Source organism: Eptesicus fuscus, chromosome 9, assembly GCF_027574615.1.
Source record: "Eptesicus fuscus isolate TK198812 chromosome 9, DD_ASM_mEF_20220401, whole genome shotgun sequence".
Taxonomy (NCBI): Eukaryota; Metazoa; Chordata; class Mammalia; order Chiroptera; family Vespertilionidae; genus Eptesicus; species Eptesicus fuscus.
In genome coordinates this window covers 17,097,749-17,119,051 of record NC_072481.1, presented here as the reverse complement: position 1 = coordinate 17,119,051, position 21,303 = coordinate 17,097,749, and the positions used below count along the sequence as shown (strand labels likewise).

The window sequence follows — 21,303 nt, the reverse complement described above, 5'->3', positions numbered from 1 at the left end:
GCGCAGATCCTCGCTTCCGCCGACGCAGCGTGCGTGCCCTTAGTAAAGATGGCCGCGGCGGCTTCCGGTCCTCCTTGGAACGGCGTGCGCGACTTCGGAAGCGAGGCCCGCAAATACCGGAAACAGCGTAGGATTCGCGTACATTGACTGGCTGACGCGAGAAGCGTTCTGGACAGTGATTGGCTCCGCCATTCGCGGGAAGGAGTTTGTGGCGCCAGCGAAAAGTATAGTGCTGCGACCGCAACCAGGTTCTGAGGCGTCAGGCGAACCCAGTGGACCGGAGCCTTCTGGACTTCTTTCCTGAGGGAATCGAGACCAAGATGTGGAATAGTAATGACCAATGTGGCGGAGGATGAGAATAGCAAGAATTTCGCCAAGAGGGCGGGGATCGGAGAGGCGTGGGATGGCGGGAGGGGGGAGGGGCGGGAGCCGGAGCTGGGGCGATTGGGGGCCGCGACAGGTGGTAGGGAAGGTTAGGGACCAGCTGGGAGGGTTCGGGTCGGGGAGCGAAGTGGGCAGGGGACCTGTGGGTCTTTCAGAAGCTTGGGAAAGCAGCTCGGGTGCTAACACGGTTGTTATTTAAAACCAGGTGGATTTGAGAGCTATGGCGGCTCGACCTTTGGGGGAGCCGGTGGCTACACCCAGTCCCCTGGGGGCTTTGGATCGCCGACACCTTCTCAGGCTGAGAGGAAATCGGTACGTTGGAGGAGTATTTCGTTTTATGTGATCTGTCCTGAAGCTCGTAATTCATCCATGTGAGAACATGCCTGCGCGAAGGAAGGGTGTAAAACACCTGATTTGATAACGTATCAATGATTACCTTCTGATTAAGTGCTGTCCGTTTGAAAAAAAGGAATCTCCCCAAACGTTGCACCCACTGTTTCCTTGGCTTTATTTTGAAATGCACTGACGTGGCCAGTGCCTTGTGGGAAAACCGAACTCGTATTATTAGCCTATTTTACGTTCTTTACGTATTCCGAGTCCTTTTTAAGTTAAACAGAGCGGGGTGATAGGATGCGGTGGAAAGAGCGTGGTCTTTGCAGGCAAGTGGGTCTGTTGGCTGCTTGCCGAGTGCAGTGCCCTCGAACAGATGTCTTCACCTCCTTCATAGCACGTGCCTTACAAGGTTGTTGTCGGACAATGTTAGAATATATATGCAATGCCCGCCCCACAGCCACTTGCAGTCAGTGGCCCCGCGTGCTATTGGAAAGACGGGAGCGTGGAGCCAGAATGCACAGCGCCCCGAACCAACGGCCTGTTAACCGGCAGTGAGGGAGGGAAGCCGCTCCCACTCGCGTGTCCGTGGCCCCTGCTGTTTCTCCATCTGATCATGGTACAGCCCTTCTCATCCCACCGGGAACGGATAGATAAGCTAACGTGTGAGGAGGGGATCGGTAAAAAGCTGTCCATGCGCTTGTTAGGTCCTCTTGCGGAAAAAGAGTTTGCGTTTAACAGCTGCTGTGGGTTTCCTCCTTTTACATACAGGGTTAATGTGGCCTCTCTCGAGGTGCCGTTGGGATGTGGTGGTAAGATTCAGTGTTAGGTTCTGTGTGTTGCGTTCTGGATGGTAAGCTTTTACCTAGACTGTTAGTTTTGGGGTGGGTGTTGGTGGGGAAGAATGAATGCATCGATAATTCTCATACATTTGGACGTTGCTTTATACTTTTCATAAAACTTCATATAATTCTATAAGGTATTTGTTGCTTACTCCCTTGTACAACAGAGTCTCGGGGAGCTTAAGGGACTCCCTAAGCTGACACAGTAAGTAACTGGAACCAGACAGAACACACATGATCCTAGCAAATCCAAAATCTGGTAAACAGCTTCTCTTTGTGGTAGTTTTTTTGTTTTTTGTTTTACCGGGAAAGACCAGAGAGGACTCCAGTTCTCTAATTGTTTTCTTCTGTGAGACTTTGAAGGTGAAAACAGAAGCTAGATAATTGGTTCTCATCTTTTCTCCCTAAGTTTAACTATTTTTTCTTCATTCCAGTTAGAATTTTTATCTCAGGATAAAAATTGAGTTGTGTTTTGGAGACAGCTTTTCAGAGAATGATGATGGTTATAAGCTGAAGACTGAAACCTAGGTCTTTTTGTGTTTCAAATCCAGTGCCTTTTCCACAGTAAATTAGATTTAAATGTTTCCTATTGACTGTAAACCCATTATATTTTATTGAGCCATGTGAAATTTCCAATGTTTTATCGATAAAAATGGTGGTTTCATTCAGTACTTAAGAATATCCTGTGGTTCATAGTCAGCTAGAAAGTTATATTTTCAAAATTGGACATACTTGTGCCTGGTGCACTCTCTGAATCTTTTTGGAACAAATCAGGCACTTTTTGCAATTGGTTCTGGCACATAATAGGTGCTCATTAAAAAGCAGGCTACAACTGATTTGAGATGAATTTGAAGGCATTTCTAACACCTTAATAATTACCCACACATAACTTTTTTACCTGAGGAGTAACCGTATTTATTGAATACCTATGTAGACATCGGTATTGTCACATCTGTATACATTATAGGTTTCAAATGTCCTCACTTTACAGAAGAGGTAGTGCGTGGGAACCCCTTTCACGTCCTGCGTGGTTCAGGGTTCAGGGTTCGGGTTTTGGAGAAGGCCGCACACAAATGAAAGAGACTTAGAAAAGTATTAATTTGGGAATATAGGGGGCCAGGCGGGAGCCCAAGAGAGGACTACACCCTGCTCTGGCCTTGCTATCCCTTTTTATTAAGACTGTGGGATACACCCATAGCCTTTAGGCAGGAAATTCCAATAACAGAAATTTACATAAGACAAACAGATGGAGGCTGCTTCAGCCAGTGATTAGCTCTGACCTTTCAGAGCAATTAAGGTTGTTGACCAGCCTTCCCTGTTTCCTGTCCACATCTTTCTATTAGTGAGACAATGATTTGTCCAGCAGTAGTGGTGTGTCCAGGGCCTGGAGCTGGCATTCGAACACAGGTCTATAGTACTGTCTGGCTCCAAAGCCCATGTTCTTGCTGCTGTTACTATAGTAATTTTTTTTATGCTGCAGATACAATAAAACTCTCAGTTGTGAGAGTTTGAGAACTAAATCTGGGACCTCAGCAAATTTTAAATCTATAAATACTAATATAGCATATAACTTCACCTATAAAATACCGTAAACTTTAAAAATATAGTCGATTCCTTCACATCCTTATTAAAAACAATTTCAAATATAAAGAGTGAGGAACAATAGCTGACACAATAATTGCTGACATTTATTGAGTATGCCTACATGTACCAGGTAATATTGTAGGTACGTCACCATATATTTAATTTTCATAATTTTATCATTCCTAGTTTTATAGATGAGGTTACTGAGGTACAGATGAGTTGAGAAATGTGACCAAAAGCACACTGCTCCTGAGTGGTAGAGCCAAACTCTTACCCCTCAAATGCTGCTTTTTGTGGTATATGTTCTTGTGGTTGGCTGGGCTTATTTTCTTCCAGTTTGCTAATACCATTCAAAATTATGCTTCAGCAAAGTGAAATGTTGCTAGTGTCATGGACCTTCGGGGTAAAGCTGCAACTGCTAAAGTCTACTGTTTGGTCTTGCATGTAGAACAGTCGTCAGGTTACTCCCTGTTGATTTCTGACAGGAAGAAACTCTAATCTTTAACCCACTATGCCTTTTTTGTTTTGTATATTCCCTCTATGATCCTGTGGAAGTACATATTTGTCCTCAGCCTGTAATGCTCATTCCTCATCCACTATTTTTTCACTATCAAAATGGTTGTGCTTTAGCCCTAGGCGGTTTGGCTCAGTGGATAGAGCATCAGCCTGCAGACCAAAGGGTCCTGGGTTCGATTCTGGTCAAGGGCATATACCTTGGTTGCAGGCTCCTCCCCGGCTCGGGACACGTGCAGGAGGCAACCAGTCGATGTGTTTCTCTCACATCGATGTTTCTGTCTTTCCCTCTCTTCTCCACTCTCCCTAAAAATCAATGGAAAAATATCCTTGGATGAGAATTAACAACAACAAAAATATTTGGGTTTTAGGGTTCAGCCTTAAATGCTCCCTCTTGAAATCATCAATAATTTTTTTGATATCCCACTAGTGCATCTTATTCGGTAGTGTATCAAGGTCAAGTTTGTTATTTGCATTTTTATCTCCCCTCGGTTTGTAGTGTGTTAAGGGCAAACTATACTCATCTTTATGTGACCCAGACAATCCCTGGCCAGTTGTAGACAAAATAAGTTTATACTATTGTTAGACTGCTTCAGGATGTGATTTGAGTGTTCTTACTAGGCACTCTTCTGCCCATCACATCCTGTCCCTTCCCTTCAAGATGTCTAGTAGCCAAGCTCTTATCCAATTTTCCCCAGGACTTCCATCCCATTGTCAGAACATCTGTCCTAAAGGAAGTCATATCTCAAACTTTTTGTTATATTTTTATTAAGAGATTTAAAGCAAGCTCTGGCCGGTTTGATTAACTGGTTAACGTGTCAGCCCATGGGCCAAACGGCCACAGGTTCGATTACCAGTCAAGGATGGCATGTACCTCGGTTGCGGCTTCGTTCCCTGCCCCCAGTCAGGATATTTGCAGGAGGCAACCAATCAATGTGTCTCTCTCACATCAGTGTTTCGCTCTCTTTCTATCCCTTCCTATCATTCTCTAAAAATCAATAGGAAAAATATCCTCGGTTGAGGATTTTAAAAAAGAGAGTGAGAGATTTAAAGCAAGTCCGAAGTTCTATCTCCACTGGCCATTTCTCAAACCCTTTCCAAATATCATCTTATCTTACCAGTGATGAACAGCTAGCTCCAGCTAGCCCTCAGCCTAAAGCTGGAGTTTCCTCTTAAAAGTTTGTTAGGAAGCAGGTCATTCCTTATGCTGTCCCCACTCTGGTTCACTCATTTTGGTGAATCTCTAGTGCAACATAAACTTACCCATTCTTCAGGAGCTTTGGAGTCAAACAAACCTGGGTTTGAATTCTAAAGTGTGGCATTTGTTAGCTATATGACCTTGGTTTTCATCTGAAGCACAGATAATGAGGCTTGTTTTATCCAATCCTCCTATATAATAAAAGGCTAATATGCAAATTGACCAAAAGGTGGAACAACCAGTCGCTATGATGTGCACTGACCACCAGGGGGCAGACACTCAATGTAGGAGCTGCCCCCTGGTGATCAGTGCACTCCCACAGGTGGAGAGCTGCTTAGCCAGAAGCCAGGCTCACGGCTGGTGAGCGCAACGGCGGTGGCAGGAGCCTCTCCCGCCTCCAAGGCAGTCGGACATCCTCCAAGGGCTCCCGGACTGTGAGAGGGCACAGGCCAGGCTGAGAGGGACCCTCTCCCCCCGCTAGAGTGCACAAAGTTCGTGCCCTGGGCCTCTAGTGTTACAATATATGCAAAGTGCTTGGCACATGTAGGAGGTATTAAATGAGTACTTATTTCAATTGACTTTGTGCATGCTCTTTCTTTCAGAGAGCCCGAGCCCAGCATATTGTACCCTGTACCATATCTCAGCTGCTTTCTGCCACTCTGGTTGATGAAGTATTCAGAATTGGAAGTGTTGAGATATCACAGGTATGAATAATGAAATAAAAATTATTTCTTTTAAAAATACATAAATGTTGCTTTTGTTTCAAAGAAAACCAAACTTTTTTTTCTTCTGATCTAGGTCACTATTGTGGGGATAATCAGACATGCAGAGAAGGCTCCAACCAACATTGTTTACAAAATAGATGACATGACAGCTGCACCCATGGATGTTCGCCAGTGGGTTGACACAGATGTAAGCGGTTTTTAAATCAGGGTGGGGTTACTTTGGGACTTTGGAGATGTTGGATTTCTTTAGTCTTTTTGAACGTTCGTATTATAAAAATATATATATATAAAAGGCTAAATGTCCATCTATCTGACCAGTAGCTATGACGTGTACTGACCACCATGGGGCAGACGCTCAACGCAGGAGCTGCCATGACGTGCACTGACCATTTAAAAATAAACAGCACCATGGACCTGGCACCAACAAACCAACACTTGGCTTCCCCTAAGTGAGACACAGGCCCCGCCACCACCCCAGAGCGACACCCTACCAAATCGCAGCCAACACTGCCAAGACCCCCTGGTACAAAATGTGTCCCACAGCCCAGCCCCACCCAGAAACAGTTGCTGTGGGTGCTGAGTAATGATATCACTTAGCAACACCTGGCTTCCTCTCCCTAGCCACTAGCCTCCTGGGAGTTTCTTCAGGCCAGGAACCCAACTTGCTTTATAGCCAGGTACAAACATTTTACAGTTTAACCAGATGTCTGTGAAGTGTTTTCCCATGCCTCATCTCATTTGATCCTCATAGAAGTCCTGAAGTAGGTAGATAGGAGACTCGGTAGAATCCTATTTTCTTTTCATTAGCAGGATGAGAATAGCGATATTAAAATATTTCTTCTAATTAATTTCCTTTTAATGTGCACAAATCCGTGCACTGGGACACTAGTAATACATAAGACATCAAAGGCAAAATTCTTAAAATGGTTAATATATTTTTTATTGTAAAAGTTTAAAACCTTCTAAACTTTACAAAATACTATAAACAAGTTAAAAAGGCAAGAGACAGGAGGCATTAAAGAACAGGGATTTTTATGTTGGCATTGTATCCCCAGCACCTAGAACAATGCCAGTTACATAGTGGGCCCTGAGTAAATACTATTTAAATGGGAAAAATTTTTGCACATATTATAAACATCAAATTTTTTATTTAATAAAAGCTCTTACAAAGAAAAAACCAATTGCATTTTAGAGAAGTGGGCTAAGAAGATACACATAATTTATTACAGATGAAATATAAATTGCAATAACAATAATCAAGTTTAATAGACATTAGGATATCATTTTTAACATAATAAATTGACAGAGAAAGAAAAAGAATGGCATTGCTCACTTCTGATGAGAGCAGTAGTTAGCACAGTGTCTCTGATACTTAGTAAGCACTTAATTAGTTAATGATTTGTCACTGTTTGGGGAAGTGAGTACCATCCTACTCCGATGATATAAATAACACTGAGTGGCCAGATTATTATGATCTCTGTACGCAGGTGCATGAATTTGTGCATGGGTGGGGTCCAGCCAGCCTGGCCAGGGGAAGGGGACATGGGCGGTTGGCTAGCCTGCCTGCTGGTCGAACTCCTGGTCAAGGGGACAATTTGCATATTATTAGCCTTTTATTATATAGCATATACACTGAGTGGCCAGATTATTATGCATTCAGAGATCATCATAATCTGGCCATTCGTGTATAAACTGATACAACCTTTCTCAAAAATCAGCTGATAAGCCCTAACCGGTTTGGCTCAGTGGATAGAGCATCGGCCTGGGGACTCAAGGGTCCCAGGTTCCATTCCGGTCAAGGGCATGTACCTTGGTTGTGGGCACATACCCAGTAGGGAGTGTGCAGGAGGCAGCTGATCGATGTTTCTCTCATCGATGTTTCTAACTCTATCCCTCTCCCTTTCTCTGTAAAAAATCAATAAAAAATATATATTTTAAAAAATCAGCTCATGATGGGATTGCCCTAGCCCCGTGGTCGGCAAACTGCGGCTCATGAGCCACATGCGGCTCTTTAGCCCCTTGAGTGTGGCTCTTCCACAAAATACCACGGCCTGGGTGAGTCTATTTTGAAGAAGTGGCGTTAGAAGAATAAGTTTAAAAAATTTGGCTCTCAAAAGAAATTTCAATCGTTGTACTGTTGATATTTGGCTCTGTTGACTAATGAGTTTGCCGACCACTGCCCTAGCCGGTTTGGCAGTGGATAAGAGTGTCAGCCTGCAGACTGAAGAGTCCCAGGTTCAATTCTGGTCAAGGAAAGGACATGCCTGGGTTGTGGGTGCAATCCTCAGTAGGGGGACATACAGGAGACAGCCAATCAATGATTCTTTCTCATCATTGATATTTCTATCTCTCTCCCTCTCCCTTCCTCTCTGAAATCAATAAAGATAAATATTATTTAAAAATCAGTTAATCATCAAAATCATCCTTCATAAAAATGTTGACCTCATACTCCTCTGCTAAAGGTTTACATTAAGGAAATAATTAAATACATGTGCAGTTGTAAGGATGTTGATCATATCATTATTTATAATAATGAAAAATTAAAAGCAATCTCAAAATGCTAACAATAGGGTATTTTTAATTAAACCATGGTATATTTATAAAATATTCCAAATGATGTAGAAATGTATGTATTGTTACAAAGTGTTGACCATAAATTGTTGAGAGGAAAATAGCACGCTATATGATAGTATGCATAGTATGACCCCATTTTTGCAAAGAAAAACATGTGTATGGAGAAAATAGACTGAAAGAAAATACATGTTTTTATTTTTTAATTGGGCAGAGGCCTTTTTAAATTTTTTTTATTGGTTTCAGAGAGGAAGGAAGAGAGAGAAACATCAGTGATGAGAGAGAATCATTGATCGGCTGCCTCCTGCACACCCCCTTCTGGGGATCAAGCCTACAACCCAGGCATGTGCCCTTGACTGGTAGATAGGAGACTTGGTCTCAAACCCAGGACCCTTCAGTCCACAGGCCAACGCTCTATCCACTGAGCCAAACCAGCTAGGGCTTGATTTTTATGTTCGGGTTTTTTTTTTTTGTTTGTTTTTTAAAATATATTATTGATTTCAGAGAGGAAGGGAGAAGGAGAGAGAGATAAATACATCAATGATGAGAGAGGAGGCGGGGAATGATGAGAGAGAATCATTGATCGGCTGCCTTCTGCACACCCCACACTGGGGATGGAGCCTGCAACCTGGGCTTGTGCCCTGATCTGAATTAAACTATGACTTCCTGGTTCATAGGTCAATGCTCAACCAGTGAGCTACATGGCCCGGGTGATTTTCTAGTTTTTTATAGTCATGTATTTTATAATCAGAAAAATCTTTATGAATCAGCTTATATTTTTTTCTTATAAATAAATAATGTGTACATATTCTAGAAAACCCCACTTATCCCAGTTAACCATTGTTCACATTTTAGTGTATATTTTCCCCCACTTGGGGAATCAGCTTTTTACTGGGTGCCACAACTGGTCTTCCCAGTTAATAGAATTCTACATTGTATGAATGTGTGCCTGTTGTTGGATATTTAGGCTGTTTTAAATTTTTCAATATTGTAATCTATGCTATTATGAATATTCATAAAGCTAAATCTATGCATGTTCTTAATTATTTCATTTAATTCCTAAAAGTAGAAACACTATGCCAATAAGTATGTCCACTATCCACCAGAAAGTTGTGTGCCTAAGAGCATTGAATGAGAGTACCATCTTTGTTTGCTTTTTTATGATGTACATAACAGAACTTTGGAACTGGAAATTACCTTTAGAGATGTTTATTCTAATTCCTGTTTTTACAGAACAGTTAATTCTAATAGGTTAAATTAGTTAGGGACATATTAGGATCCTGTAGCTTTATAACTTTTTGTTTCTGTACATATAATTTAGAGATTTTAAAGAAGCTTTTACCAATATCACTAAAACCTTAGTAATGTGTTTATATTTTATCTGTTAGGATGCCAGTGGTGAAAACACTGTGGTTCCTCCAGAAACGTATGTGAAAGTGGCTGGCCATCTGAGATCTTTTCAGGTAAAGTCAGAAAAAATGACTGTTAAAATGTATTTGCCTGGACCCTGGCTGGGTAGATTAGTTGATTAGAGTGTTGTCATGATATGCCAAGGTTGCAGGTTTGATGCCCCTTCAAAATAAAAATAAAAAAAATGTTTTAAATGTATTTGCATGCTAACAATTTCTAGATTCATGCCTGCATTTAAGATTCTTAAAACTTAACTAAGTCTTCGTGTTTAATGAGAGTTATATTGAAGTTATTTTATTATTCTCTTCTTCAAAGGAAATAATGGATTTTTACCTTAATATAAAACTAACAGAATGGTAGAGAAAGAACAGGATCTCTGCCTGCAGTTGCCATCTATGGTATCCATTAGGCCTAGATGGGTGGACACTGGATTTAGAATCAGGATCCTAGACTCAGCTTGGTATGTAACCTTGGGAAGTCATTGAACATCTCTGAGCTAGTTTAGTTTTTGTTTGTTTGTTTTTTTTTTTAATAAATCTTTATTGTTCAGATTATTACAGGTGTTCCTCCCCCCCCACCCCATAGCTCCCCTCCACCTGATTCCCCACCCCACCCTATGCCCTTACCCCCGCCACTGTCTTCATCCATAGGTGTAAGATTTTTGTCCAATCTCTTCCTGCACCCCTCAGGCCCCCTTCCCCCTGATAATTGTCCATCCCCTCCCTTTCTATGACCCTGATTCTATTATATTCACCAGTCCATTCTGTTCTTCAGATTTTTTATTCACTTGATTTTTAGATTCAGTTGTTGGTAGGTATGTATTTGATATCTTTTTGTTGTTCATAATTTTTACCTTTACCTTTTTTTTTTTCTTCTTCCTCTTCTTAAAGAATACCCTTCAGCATTTCATGTAATCCTGGTTTGGTGGTGATGAACTCCTTTAGCTTTTTCTTGTCTGTGAAGCTCTTCGTCTGACCTTCAATTCTGAATGATAGTTTTGCTGGGTAGGGTAATCTTGGTTGTAGGTTCTTGCTGTTCATCGCTTTGAATATTTCTTGCCACTCCCTTCTGGCCTGCATAGTTTCTGTTGAGAAATCAGCTGACAGTCATATGGGTACTCCCTTGTAGGTAACTAACTGTTTTTCTCTTGCTGCTTTCAAGATTCTTTCTTTGTCTTTTGCCCTTGGCATTTTAATTATGATGTGTCTTGGTATGGTCCTCTTTGGATTCCTCTTGTTTGGGGTTCTGTGCGCTTCCTGAACTTGTAAGTCTATTTCTTTCACCACGTGGGGGAAGTTTTCTGTCATTATTTCTTGAAATAGGTTTTCAGTATCTTGCTCTCTCTCTTCTTCTGGCACCCCAAAAATTCGGATGTTGGTACGCTTAAAGCCATCCCAGAGGCTCCTTACGCTATCCTCACACTTTTGGATTCTTCTTTCTTTTCGCCTCTCTGGTTGGGTGTTTTTTGCTTCCTCATATTTCAGATCTTTGGTTTGACTCTTCGGGTACAGTGATCTACAGTTGAGTTTCTGTATATTCTTTATTTCAGACAGTGTATGCATAATTTCTGACTGGTCCTTTTCAATTTTTTTTGGTATTCTCATTAAGGTCCTTGAAGGTCTCTTCAAGTTTCTCAGCGGTTTTTAGAAGATTCTTGAGTAACCTTATAAATGTGGTTCTGAATACTGTGTCTGTCCATTAGTTTACTTTCCTCTATCTCTTCTATTCGTGACATACTTCGGTGTCTCCGCATTTTGGCTGCCTCCCTCTGTTGATGGAGTGGCTTTGTGTGGTCAGTGACCTATAGGGGCCGGTAGCTCAGCTTCCCCAATCACCCTAGGTGGTCGCTCTTGGTACACCCCTTTGTGGGCTGAGTGGAAAGTCTTGGTGTAGTTAAAAGCCTTGATTGCTGTTGGTACACTGGGAGGAATTGACCTCCAGGCCAATTGGCTGTGAGGACCTGCTGTGTCTATAATGGAAGCACTGCTGTGCTGGAGACACGCTTGGGGTACAGGGCTTGTTTGAGTGGGGCTTTGGTGCTCACTGAGTCTGCCTCCCAGATGTGTCACTTATGGATGTGAGGAGTTGAAATCTGGTGCCTCACACTGACCATTAGGTGCATTGGCTTCTGAATCTCCAATGGGGTGCAGTTCAGCTGCTGTCTGAGGCCACCCTGCAGGAGCTACAGCGAGAACTGCCGTCCTCCCTGCTTGGAGCTTGGAGCTGTCTGTACCGGGTTGCAAGTTTACTAGTTTAAACTGCAATAGAGAAGGCCATTCATATGCAAAAGCTGCTGCTAGGAGCTTGGGTGTGTTTGTAGATTGTGCGGGGCGGAGTCTCAGGGCGTCACTAGGCTAGGGCGTGGCAAACAGCAATGACTGGCAGTGAGCCGCCTCCAACTGCTTCCCCGCGCCTCCGCGCCTCCGCCCGTGCCCTCGCCGTCTCGCTCCCCGGCGCAGCCAACAATTCTACCTCCACGCAGCTCTGCTAGTCAGCCACCCTCACTCCGACCCAATGGCAGACAGCCCAGTCTCTCCCCAGAAACTGGATTTCAGAGACTGGGGGCTTGTCTCTCTTCGGATTGAAGAAAGTAACGCCCACCTCCAGCTGGGCTCTGCCGCCAGCTCATATCACCCATGCGCTCCCCTGTACCTCAGTTTTTCAGTGTTTGTGCCCTGATTGCGCCCGTCTCTTTCGGTCTAGTTGTAGAGGTTCCGCTCAGCCAGCTTTCCCGTGGTTCTGGGTGATAGACGTTCTGTCTTTTAGTTGTAGTTTTGGAAATTGTTGTGGACGACAGCAGCCCAGATGTTTATCTACGCCGCCATCTTGGATCTCTCTAGTGATTTTTTATATCTATATCTATATATATTTATCTATATATATATATATATATATATATATACATACACATACACACATACACACACACACATACACACACACACTAGAGGCCCATTGCATGATTGAATCATGCACGTGTAGGGTCCCCTACACGCTTTCACTTTCGATCACGTAGGAGCTGGGTGCCTGTCCGCTGGTGCACCAGGCCTTTCAGAAGCCTCCGGCGTGGCGGAGGCTTCTGAAAGGCCTGATGCCAGAGCAGACAGGCACCCAGCTCCCCCGCTTTTGATGGTCCGCGGCGGGACGTGCGCTCGCTGCCCCAGAGGCCCCTTCTGTGCCGCAGCACAGCCATGGCGCAGACGCTGAGCTCGAGCCGCCGCTGGCGACGCGAGCTCAGCGTCCCTCTGGCCCAATCGGCTACCCCGGCCACCCCAAGTCCTGCCCCCTGTGCCTCCCGCTGGCCCAATCATGGGCGTAGCGGAGTGATGGTAATTTACATATTACCATTTTATTAGGTAGGAGATATATGTGTGTGTGTGTGTGTGTGTGTGTGTGTGTGTGTACTAGAGGCCCGCTGCACGAAATTCGTGCATGGAGGGCATGTCCCTCAGCCCACCCTGCATCCTCTCCAATCTGAGACCTAAATGGGCAGTCGGACATCCCTCTCACAATGCAGGATTGCTGGCTCCCAACTACTCGCCTGCCTGATTGATTGCCCCTAACCGCTTCTGCCTGCCAGCCTGATCAACCCCTAACCACTCCCCTGCCAGCCTGATCGACGCCTAACTGCTCCCCTATCGGCCTCATTGCTCCCAACTGCCCTCCCCTGCAGGCCTGGTTGCCCCCAACTGCCCTCCTCTGCCGGCCCGGTCACCCCTAACTGCCCTCCCCTGCAGGCCTGGTCCCTCCCAACTGCCTTCCCCTGCTGGCCTGATTGCCCACAACTGCCCTCCCCTGCCGGCCATCTTGTGTCCACATGGGGGTGACCATCTTGTGTGTTGGAGTGACGGTCAATTTGCATATTACTTTTATTAGATAGGATATATTTTATTGACTATATTTAGATGAACCTTGAGTAAAAATTTTTAAATATATAACACATTTTTCCCACATTAGCAAAATATAACCAAGAAAAGAGCCATAATGTTATGACCTGAAATTGACTTGAATGTGCTTATCCTTTATTCTCTTACTTTAATAGAACAAAAAAAGCCTGGTGGCTTTTAAGATCATGCCTCTGGAGGATATGAATGAGTTCACCGCACATATTCTGGAAGTAGTGAATGCACACATGATGCTGACCAAAGCTAACAGCCAGGTGAGCAGCTTCACTCATAGTTTCTTGTTTTTTCTTTTTTTTCTTTGTTATTAATATATCTGTATTGATTTCAGAGAGGAAGACCGAGGGTGAGAGAGATAGAAACAACATCAATGATGAGAGAGAATCATTGATCAGCTGCACCCTGCATGCCCCCTACTGGGGATTGGGCTGCAACCTGGCTTGTGCCCTAACCAGGAATCCAGCTGTGCCCTCCTGGTTCATAGGTTGACGCTCAACCACTGAACCACACTGGCCAGGCCTAATTGATCTTTTTTAAAGCTCATTGAGGCTGCTGTATGGATAATAGACTATGAGACACCAAGAATAGCAACAGTAGTAGTTTAGAGGAATGGTAACAGCAGTGGTTAGATTTTTTTTATACATTTTTTTTTATTGATTTCAGAGAGGGAGAGAAATAGAAACAGTGATGAGAATCATTGATCTGCTGCCTCCTGCATGCCCCCTACTGGAATCATTTCATAATGCACTCACAATAATGAGTTCACAGGGCACTTGTCCAGGTTGCGGGCTCGATCCCCACTAGGGGGCGTGCAGAATGCAGCTGATCAATGATTCTCTCATCGATGCTTCTATCTCTCCCTCTGAAATCAGCAAAAATAAAAATATGCATGAGATGGGGCCACTTGAAGCAGCACATGAGGTCATTTCAGCAGAGGTAACCAGGTAGGAAATAGCATTCAGTCCAGTATTATTTGATCGTAAAACATAAGACTTCTATTTCACCAGCAGGCAGTGTGAAGGTATCTAGCTTGAAAACAAAGGACCACAACTGTCTCTTGGTTCTTGTTTTGTTTTGTTTTGTTTACCTCAAATGTTCATCTAGTGAACATTTGTTGAATGAGTAAATCTCCTAACTGGATGGGATTTCTCCTGGTGAGCTTCCACAGTGCTCCTGTATCCTGTTAGGGTTCTTAACATTTGATTGGCCATCCTTACTTCTTCAGTTCAATAAATTAAACATTGATTGAGCACGCACCGTCCCCCAGGCACTGTGCAAATATGAAGGGACTGATGGGGAAAGTGTGAATGAAGGCTGCTGTGAGAAAGACTGGGCCATGAGAGCCAAGAAGGAAGACCATGACGTAACTTGGCTTTGGGAATGTCAACAAAGTGTTTACCAGGCAGACGAGGGGAGGAGCATTCCAGACAGGAAACGACGTGTTCGGGACAAAAGCATGTTTTTGGATGGCAAGAAGTCCAAGTGCGGTTGGGGGGTAGAGTGTGCTGAAAAGGAGTGATCAAAAAAAATACAGATTTTGACATCTACTTGTGGTAGGTCTTGAGTGTCTAGGAGTTTTATATTGTTTTCACAGGCAGGGGGAGCCACCTGGAAGCTTTTAGGCAGAGAAGCAACATGACCAGAAGTTACTTGGTAGCAATGAGGAGGGTTGATTGGAGTAGGAGAGACTAGCAGCTGAGATATAACAATCAGGAGACCAGGTGTGTTGAGGATTGACTTGAGCGACACTGAAGATTGTATTAAAAGGCTGTGGTGACAGGTTGTGGAAGGGGAGCAAATGGATGACTGAAGTCTGTCTGAGTTTACTAATTGAGATGGAATATAGCAATGTAAGCAGGTTTGAGGAGGAAAGTAATAAATTTTATTTTGAAGTGTGAGATAGCTAGGTGTAGGTGTCCAATAGATGACTGGGACTAAGGATTTGTGCCTAGGAGGAGGTCTGGAATGAAATCCTGGGGAAACTATCAGCCTTTTAGGAGACAGGTAGAAGAAGAGCTAATAAATGATATTGAGAAGGTGTAGTTTGAGAGGTAAGAGGAGAATCAGAAGACGGGGGTATCAAGAAGCCCGGGAGGGGGTGGGGAGAGAAGCCCAGGGAGACACTAAAAAAAAGAGATTTAAAGAAAAGAAGAAGTAGCTTAGGGAGGGGTACATTGCAAGAGGATTGTGCTAAGCAGTTTCTCTTTCTGAGGTCAAGTGTTATGAGGTCTGATAGAGATTATTGGGTATGTTGGTTGAAAAGTCTTTGGTGAGAAAAGTTTCAGAGGTGCTTTGGGAAGAATCCAAATAGTGGAGGCTAGAGGAGTGATTAAGAAGAAGGGAATGAAAACTTTATAGTCTTTTTTTTTTTTTTTTAATTTGGTGTAAAAGAGAAGAAAAGAGAGGTTGATGGAAACTATTCTTTTTCTTTCCATATAACGCTTCATGCCTACTTGAACACCAAGGATGTCATTATAGCAAACCTGGGTAATTTTCTTCTCGGTGCTAGTTTTCCTCTTGTTCCCCTCATATTACAAAGAATAGAAGGAGCCGGGTTTGATATGATGTGCTTTACCCTCCTTTGAAATATTCATCATGCCCTAACAGTTTGGCTCAGTGGATAGAGTGTCGGCCTGCGGACTTAAGGGTCCCAGGTTCCATTCCGGTCAAGGGCATATACCTTGGTTGCAGGCACATCCCCAGTAGGGAGTGTGCAGGAGGCAGCTGATCGATGTTTCTAATCTCTATCCCTCTCCCTTCCTCTCTGTAAAAAACCAATAAAATATATTTTTTTAAAAATAAATATTCATCAGGTAATAGCTTTCCCTTCCAATATAAATACTTGTTATTGGGCCCTAGCCAGTTTGCCTCAGTGGATAGAGTATTGGCCTATAGACTGAAGTGTCCTGAGTTCAATTCCAGTCAAGGACATGCCTGGGTTGTGGGCTCGATCCCCAGTAGGGGGCATGTAGGAGGCAGCCAATGGATGATTCTCTCTCATCATTAATGTTTCTATCTCTTTCACCCTCTCTCTTCCTCTCTGAAATCAATAAAAATATATTTAAAAAATTTTTTAAATCACTTGTTATTGGGAAAACTTTGCCTAAATTGTTTTTTGTAAGCTGCTTATTAACAAGCTCTTTAAAATAGCAAGGACTGTGTTTAAATTGGTGAATTTTCTAATGTTGTGAATTTATTTCTTAATTCAGCCACCAGCAGGGAGAGCACCTATCAGCAATCCAGGAATGGGTGAAGCAGGGAGCTTTGGTGGGAATAGCCTCGGACCGACAAATGGCCTCACTGTGGCCCAAAACCAGGTAAACTCTACTTGAATGGCTCCAGAAATGCAAAGCACAGACCGTCTTAAATGTTGTTACTTCCTTAATGATTCTGAGGCTGTCTAAATACCCAACTTGTTTCCTTCTTATAAAGACACTTAGGTTTAAGAGGGGAGCTGATTCAAAGTAGTTGCTAAAATCTTTCTGATTTGAATGTTCAGGTGCTGAATTTGATTAAGGCTTGCCCAAGACCTGAAGGATTGAACTTTCACGATCTCAAGAACCAGCTTCAACACATGCCTATAGCCTCAATCAAGTGAGTATTTGGTTTCTATGAGCTAGGACTCCAGAATTATACCCATTTCACCTCATCAGAGTTTCTTGGTAATGAGAAGTGAGTTTTAAAAAAACTATCTGTTGCCCCGCTGGCATGGCTCAGTAGTTGAGCATCGACCTATGAACCAGGAGGTCCTGATTCGATTCTAATCGGCACATGCCTGGGTGCGAGCTCCATCCCTTGTTGGGGGTGTGCAGGAGGCAGCCAGTCAATGATTCTCTCTCATTGATGTTTCTATCTCCCTTCCTTTCTGATATTAATAAAAAATATATTTAAAAACACACACACACACAAAACTATCTGTTGACAGAAAGGAAGTTGTTCAGTCATGGAAAAATAGAAAAGAACTTGCAAAAATGTTGTTGCCCATCACATCACTCATTTGTTTGTTTATTCAACAAATACTGAATCCCATTCATTATGTGGGATATAATTTTAAGCAAAAATTCACCTTATACCTCTTGATTAAATCTGGAGGAGTGTGAGGTCCTTAGCTTCTGGTCTTTAGATGTACAGTACCATTTGCATTACCATCCCACTGTGGAGATGTGTGCATCAGGCTGTCTGGACCTGAAGCCATTATACAGTCCTTCCCACAGCCTCTTCCTGATACAATGTTAGACAAGCAGCTACCTGATTCCAGTGAACTAATCAAACCAATTGGGTATTATGATACTTGGATTGTTGTTACCATAAATCAATATGCTAGGCCTAGATAGAAAAATGCTCAGGTCTAATTTCATTTCCTGTCCTATAAAAGGAGGATAATAGTTTCAGTCTCAGAGTAACTATGATGATGAAGTATAGAATGGCTGTCACATAGTACCTGTTCTATAAATTGTTCCTGTTACTAAATATGTTATTGACTCTGGCCCTGAAGGCTGTGAAGATTTGAAGGTCTCAACCATTTCCGGAAAGACCTTCCCTTTACTTCCTGCAACTTTACTTCCCAGAGGGCAGGCTAGAGGTTCAGGGGGTGGGTGGGGAGGACAACTTTTAAAAACAGCTCTTTATGCTAGGAGATTTTATGTGCAAGCTGGACTACAACTTTAGATCATTGTTTTGATTTGCTTCTACTGGTATTTAAGTGAGGCTCTATTTTCTTGCCTTTATATAATTTGGGAGAGATATCCAAGGCAGCCCTCTCCCAGTAGCCATTCCCCCCATAGATGACCTCAGTTTTGTAATTTTACTGGCACCTTTCCCTGCAAGAGCTTTCTGTGAGCAAATGGATATGAATTCTTAGCCAAGATAGAAAGTGGGGAGGTAGTGAAGTTTACATATTTGGCAATGTCAGAAAGGCAGTTCCCTTTCTTCGCCCTTTACTGAGCCCTGTTAAGGTTGACGCAGTGCCTTAAGAGGCTAACACAGAAGGGTAAACTAAGTCTCCATAAAACCCAGAGAAGAGATGGTAAAACTCCTCTTTGGATCCTGTCTGGAGTCACAGCTGGAAAAAAAAAAAGTTTTAATATAAAAATATTTTATAAAGAATGAAAATGAGCCTTTTTCCCTCCCTTTCTTTTTAGGCAAGCTGTGGATTTTCTAAGCAACGAGGGACACATCTATTCCACTGTGGATGATGATCATTTTAAATCCACAGATGCAGAATAATTGGACCTAATTGGTATGCAACGTATTTTCCAGCTGGACCTATTTTCTCAGTCTATTGTGTCCAGCTGTGCAAATGTTTTTGAACAGTTGACTTCTAGAAAGTAGGTTTCATCCATAAAATGTCTCAATTGACATCATTTTGAAACTTACTGCTCTTCCGTTATTTTGAAATTCAAAGTGAGATGGGCAACTCCTAAGGGTGTGAGCCAAAGTGGAATTTCTTAAAAGAAGTTACAAATTAGGTAGTTATAATACCATCTGGATAGATGGAAGTGGAAGAGGGATGCTGCCAATAGAGTTGGGCAGTATTACTTAATACTCAGGAGTCTCTATTCCTAAAATATTGCCTGTTGAGTACGATTAGGGTCTGTCAGCAGAGAGCTAGCCAAGAAACCTGCTAACTTCTGCCTGGTTTTGTTCCCCGTTTTGGTTGTGGTGTTACTTTCAGAATTGCACTTTTCTTCAACTTGTCATGGCTGCTGCCAAGTGTTTTGATAAATACGAAGTTCTAGAGTCGTGGCCTCGTGTGGCAGAGGAGAGAAAGAAATGTCACCGTGTTTTGTACAAAATAAGTACATCCATATGTTTAATAAAATAGTTATATTATTGTAGTAACTTGTGAAGACATTCTTATTTTTCTTTTTAAGTTAGTATAATTACTACCTTATCTGAGACAGTATAGCATACTCAACTTGGATTTGACATCGTGGCTCTCCTGCTTTTTAGTTAAGATCTTGAGCAGGGTACATCAGCCTCCATTTATGAAAAGACAAGAATGTTATTTCCTTATAGGTTTGTGAAGAAGATTGAATGAAATAAAGTTTGTAAAACATCTAGCATTGCCATTAATGAGGGTTCTAAAGCAGACCTTAATCTTGACTCTAGCAGTATATGATCATGTGACTGATAAAATACCTACCATGTCACCTCAAGATGAAATTCTAAGAGGCCTTGGCTATTTTTGGCCAACTTAATTAGCTCCTTTTCCTGTGGGAGAAGAAACTAGTTCCAAGATGTTTTTGACAATTCCAGACCATAAGCTACTTCTTGAATGAAAGAGCTAATTCTGAGTAAGTTAATGCGGTGTAATTTGCAAATAAAAGTTCTATAATTGCTTTAACTGTGTTTCTAAATGAGATCTAGCAGCTGTGTGGAGAAAGCACCACCATCCTGGTTTATAACAGTGAACAGCAATCTGGCTGTTATTTTCTATACATGCAGAGTAGTTCCTATCTTGGGAGCAGACAGATGTTTAAAAGTCAGTCACCAGTATGTCTATTTGTTTCTTGATTGTTTCCTATAAAGGACAGTGAGCTAAAAATAGGTTTAAAAAAATCATACATTTGAATTCAGAATGCATGATAGGGTACTTTTATGGGTTGTGGACTTCTCTTTCTAGTTATCACGCTTGTGTCCTCAAATGGGCAAGGCATAGCCCTGTTTCTGAGTGGAAGTCTATTTGTCTTTTGATTTTGAATATGAGGATTCAACAATTAGAAACTATTTACTCAGCCCTAGCTGGTTTGACTCAGTGGATAGAGCGTCAGCCTGCAGACTGAAAGGTCCCGGGTTCGATTACGGTCAAGGTACATGCCCGAATTGCAGGCTCGATCCCCAATAGGGGCCATGCAGGAGGCAGCCAGTCAATGATTGTCTCTCATTGTTGATGTTTCTCTCTCTCTCCCCCTTTTTCTCTCTCTGAAATCAATAAAAATATATATTTTTTTAAAAAACACACACAAACTACTTACCCATTAATTCAGCAAGTGTTTATTGATCAGGCACTAGGAATTCAAAGCAAAATAAGGAGATTGGCATCACAGGACTTGCTGGTTCAGCATTCCCAATAGCACAGAGTAGCTGCTCAGTGGCACTGAACTCCTTACCATCTTGGCACTTACACAGCCTCACAGGAATTGTGTGGTTTCTGAGCACTATGGAGGCCTAACCACAGGCAGCCCATTCCTTAGCAGAATGAAACCCCAGCCTTCATCAGGCTTCTGCTTCAGCAGGAGGCATCTGCACTTCAGGTGTATGTGGGCACCTGGGATGTGCATAGTGTTCTGCTAGCACATGAGACAGCATGAACCAGGTTCCTGTGTGACCCAGGTTCTTAGAAATTACCAGTGTCATAGCCAAGCAATGAGTCTAGCCTGCTCTCCATAGTCTCTCTCTCTAGGTGTACAGGTAGGAAATTAGGTTCCTTGAGAAATAGTATTTTATTGGGCTTAACTAAAGAAAGGGCAATAGGTCCTGTCCGGTTTGCTCAGTAGTTAGAGCATCAGCCTGCAAACCGAAGGATCTTGGTTTTGATTTCCGGTCAAGGGCACGAGCCTCGGTTGCAGGTTCCCCAACCCTGGTAGAGGTGCTTGCGGGAGGCAACCAATAGATGTCTCTCTCATGTTGATGTTTCTCTTCTTTCTCTCTCCCCTCCCCCTCTTCCCTCTCTCTACTCTTTCTAGAAATCAATGGAAAAAATACCCTCAGTGATGATTTAAAAAAGTAAAAGATGCCAATAAGAATTAGTGTCTGATGTGAATTGGTTTTAAAAAATGCAGTTGAAATTCAGAATTCATTGATAAATATTTGTAAGCATATATCCCCAGCTTATATCCATT

The 21,303-nt window shown here is 42.7% G+C and overlaps 1 protein-coding gene and 1 non-coding gene across 4 annotated transcripts; both read left to right on the top strand.

The window, feature by feature from the left end:
• The first annotated feature begins 200 nt into the window (after positions 1-200).
• On the top strand, positions 201-21,166 carry RPA2 (replication protein A2). Of its 3 annotated transcripts, XM_054721198.1 has the most exons (10): positions 201-330; positions 590-696; positions 5,454-5,555; positions 5,650-5,763; positions 9,536-9,610; positions 13,600-13,716; positions 16,669-16,776; positions 16,959-17,053; positions 18,601-18,698; positions 21,148-21,166. In XM_054721198.1, the coding sequence occupies exons 1-9, from the start codon at positions 321-323 to the stop codon at positions 18,683-18,685; spliced, it is 813 nt and encodes a 270-aa protein (XP_054577173.1). In that variant the 5' UTR covers positions 201-320; the 3' UTR covers positions 18,686-18,698; positions 21,148-21,166. The 3 variants fall into 3 exon arrangements, with proteins under 3 accessions (XP_054577173.1, XP_008146222.1, XP_054577174.1); XM_008148000.3 differs by lacking the exon at positions 21,148-21,166 and having other exon boundaries at positions 18,601-19,805; XM_054721199.1 differs by lacking the exons at positions 590-696; positions 21,148-21,166 and having other exon boundaries at positions 264-330; positions 18,601-19,805.
• LOC114233991 (small nucleolar RNA SNORA26) lies at positions 18,402-18,523 on the top strand. The gene has a single exon (XR_003620191.1). It is a non-coding gene; the product is annotated as a small nucleolar RNA SNORA26 (small nucleolar RNA).
• Positions 21,167-21,303: the final 137 nt, after the last annotated feature.

Excerpts from the sequence above, each read along its gene's own strand:
- RPA2 (XM_054721198.1), top strand. Across the intron at positions 16,777-16,958 it reads TCACTGTGGCCCAAAACCAG|GTGCTGAATTTGATTAAGGC; the intron begins GTAAACTCTACT and ends TTGAATGTTCAG. Across the intron at positions 17,054-18,600 it reads ATGCCTATAGCCTCAATCAA|GCAAGCTGTGGATTTTCTAA; the intron begins GTGAGTATTTGG and ends CTTTCTTTTTAG.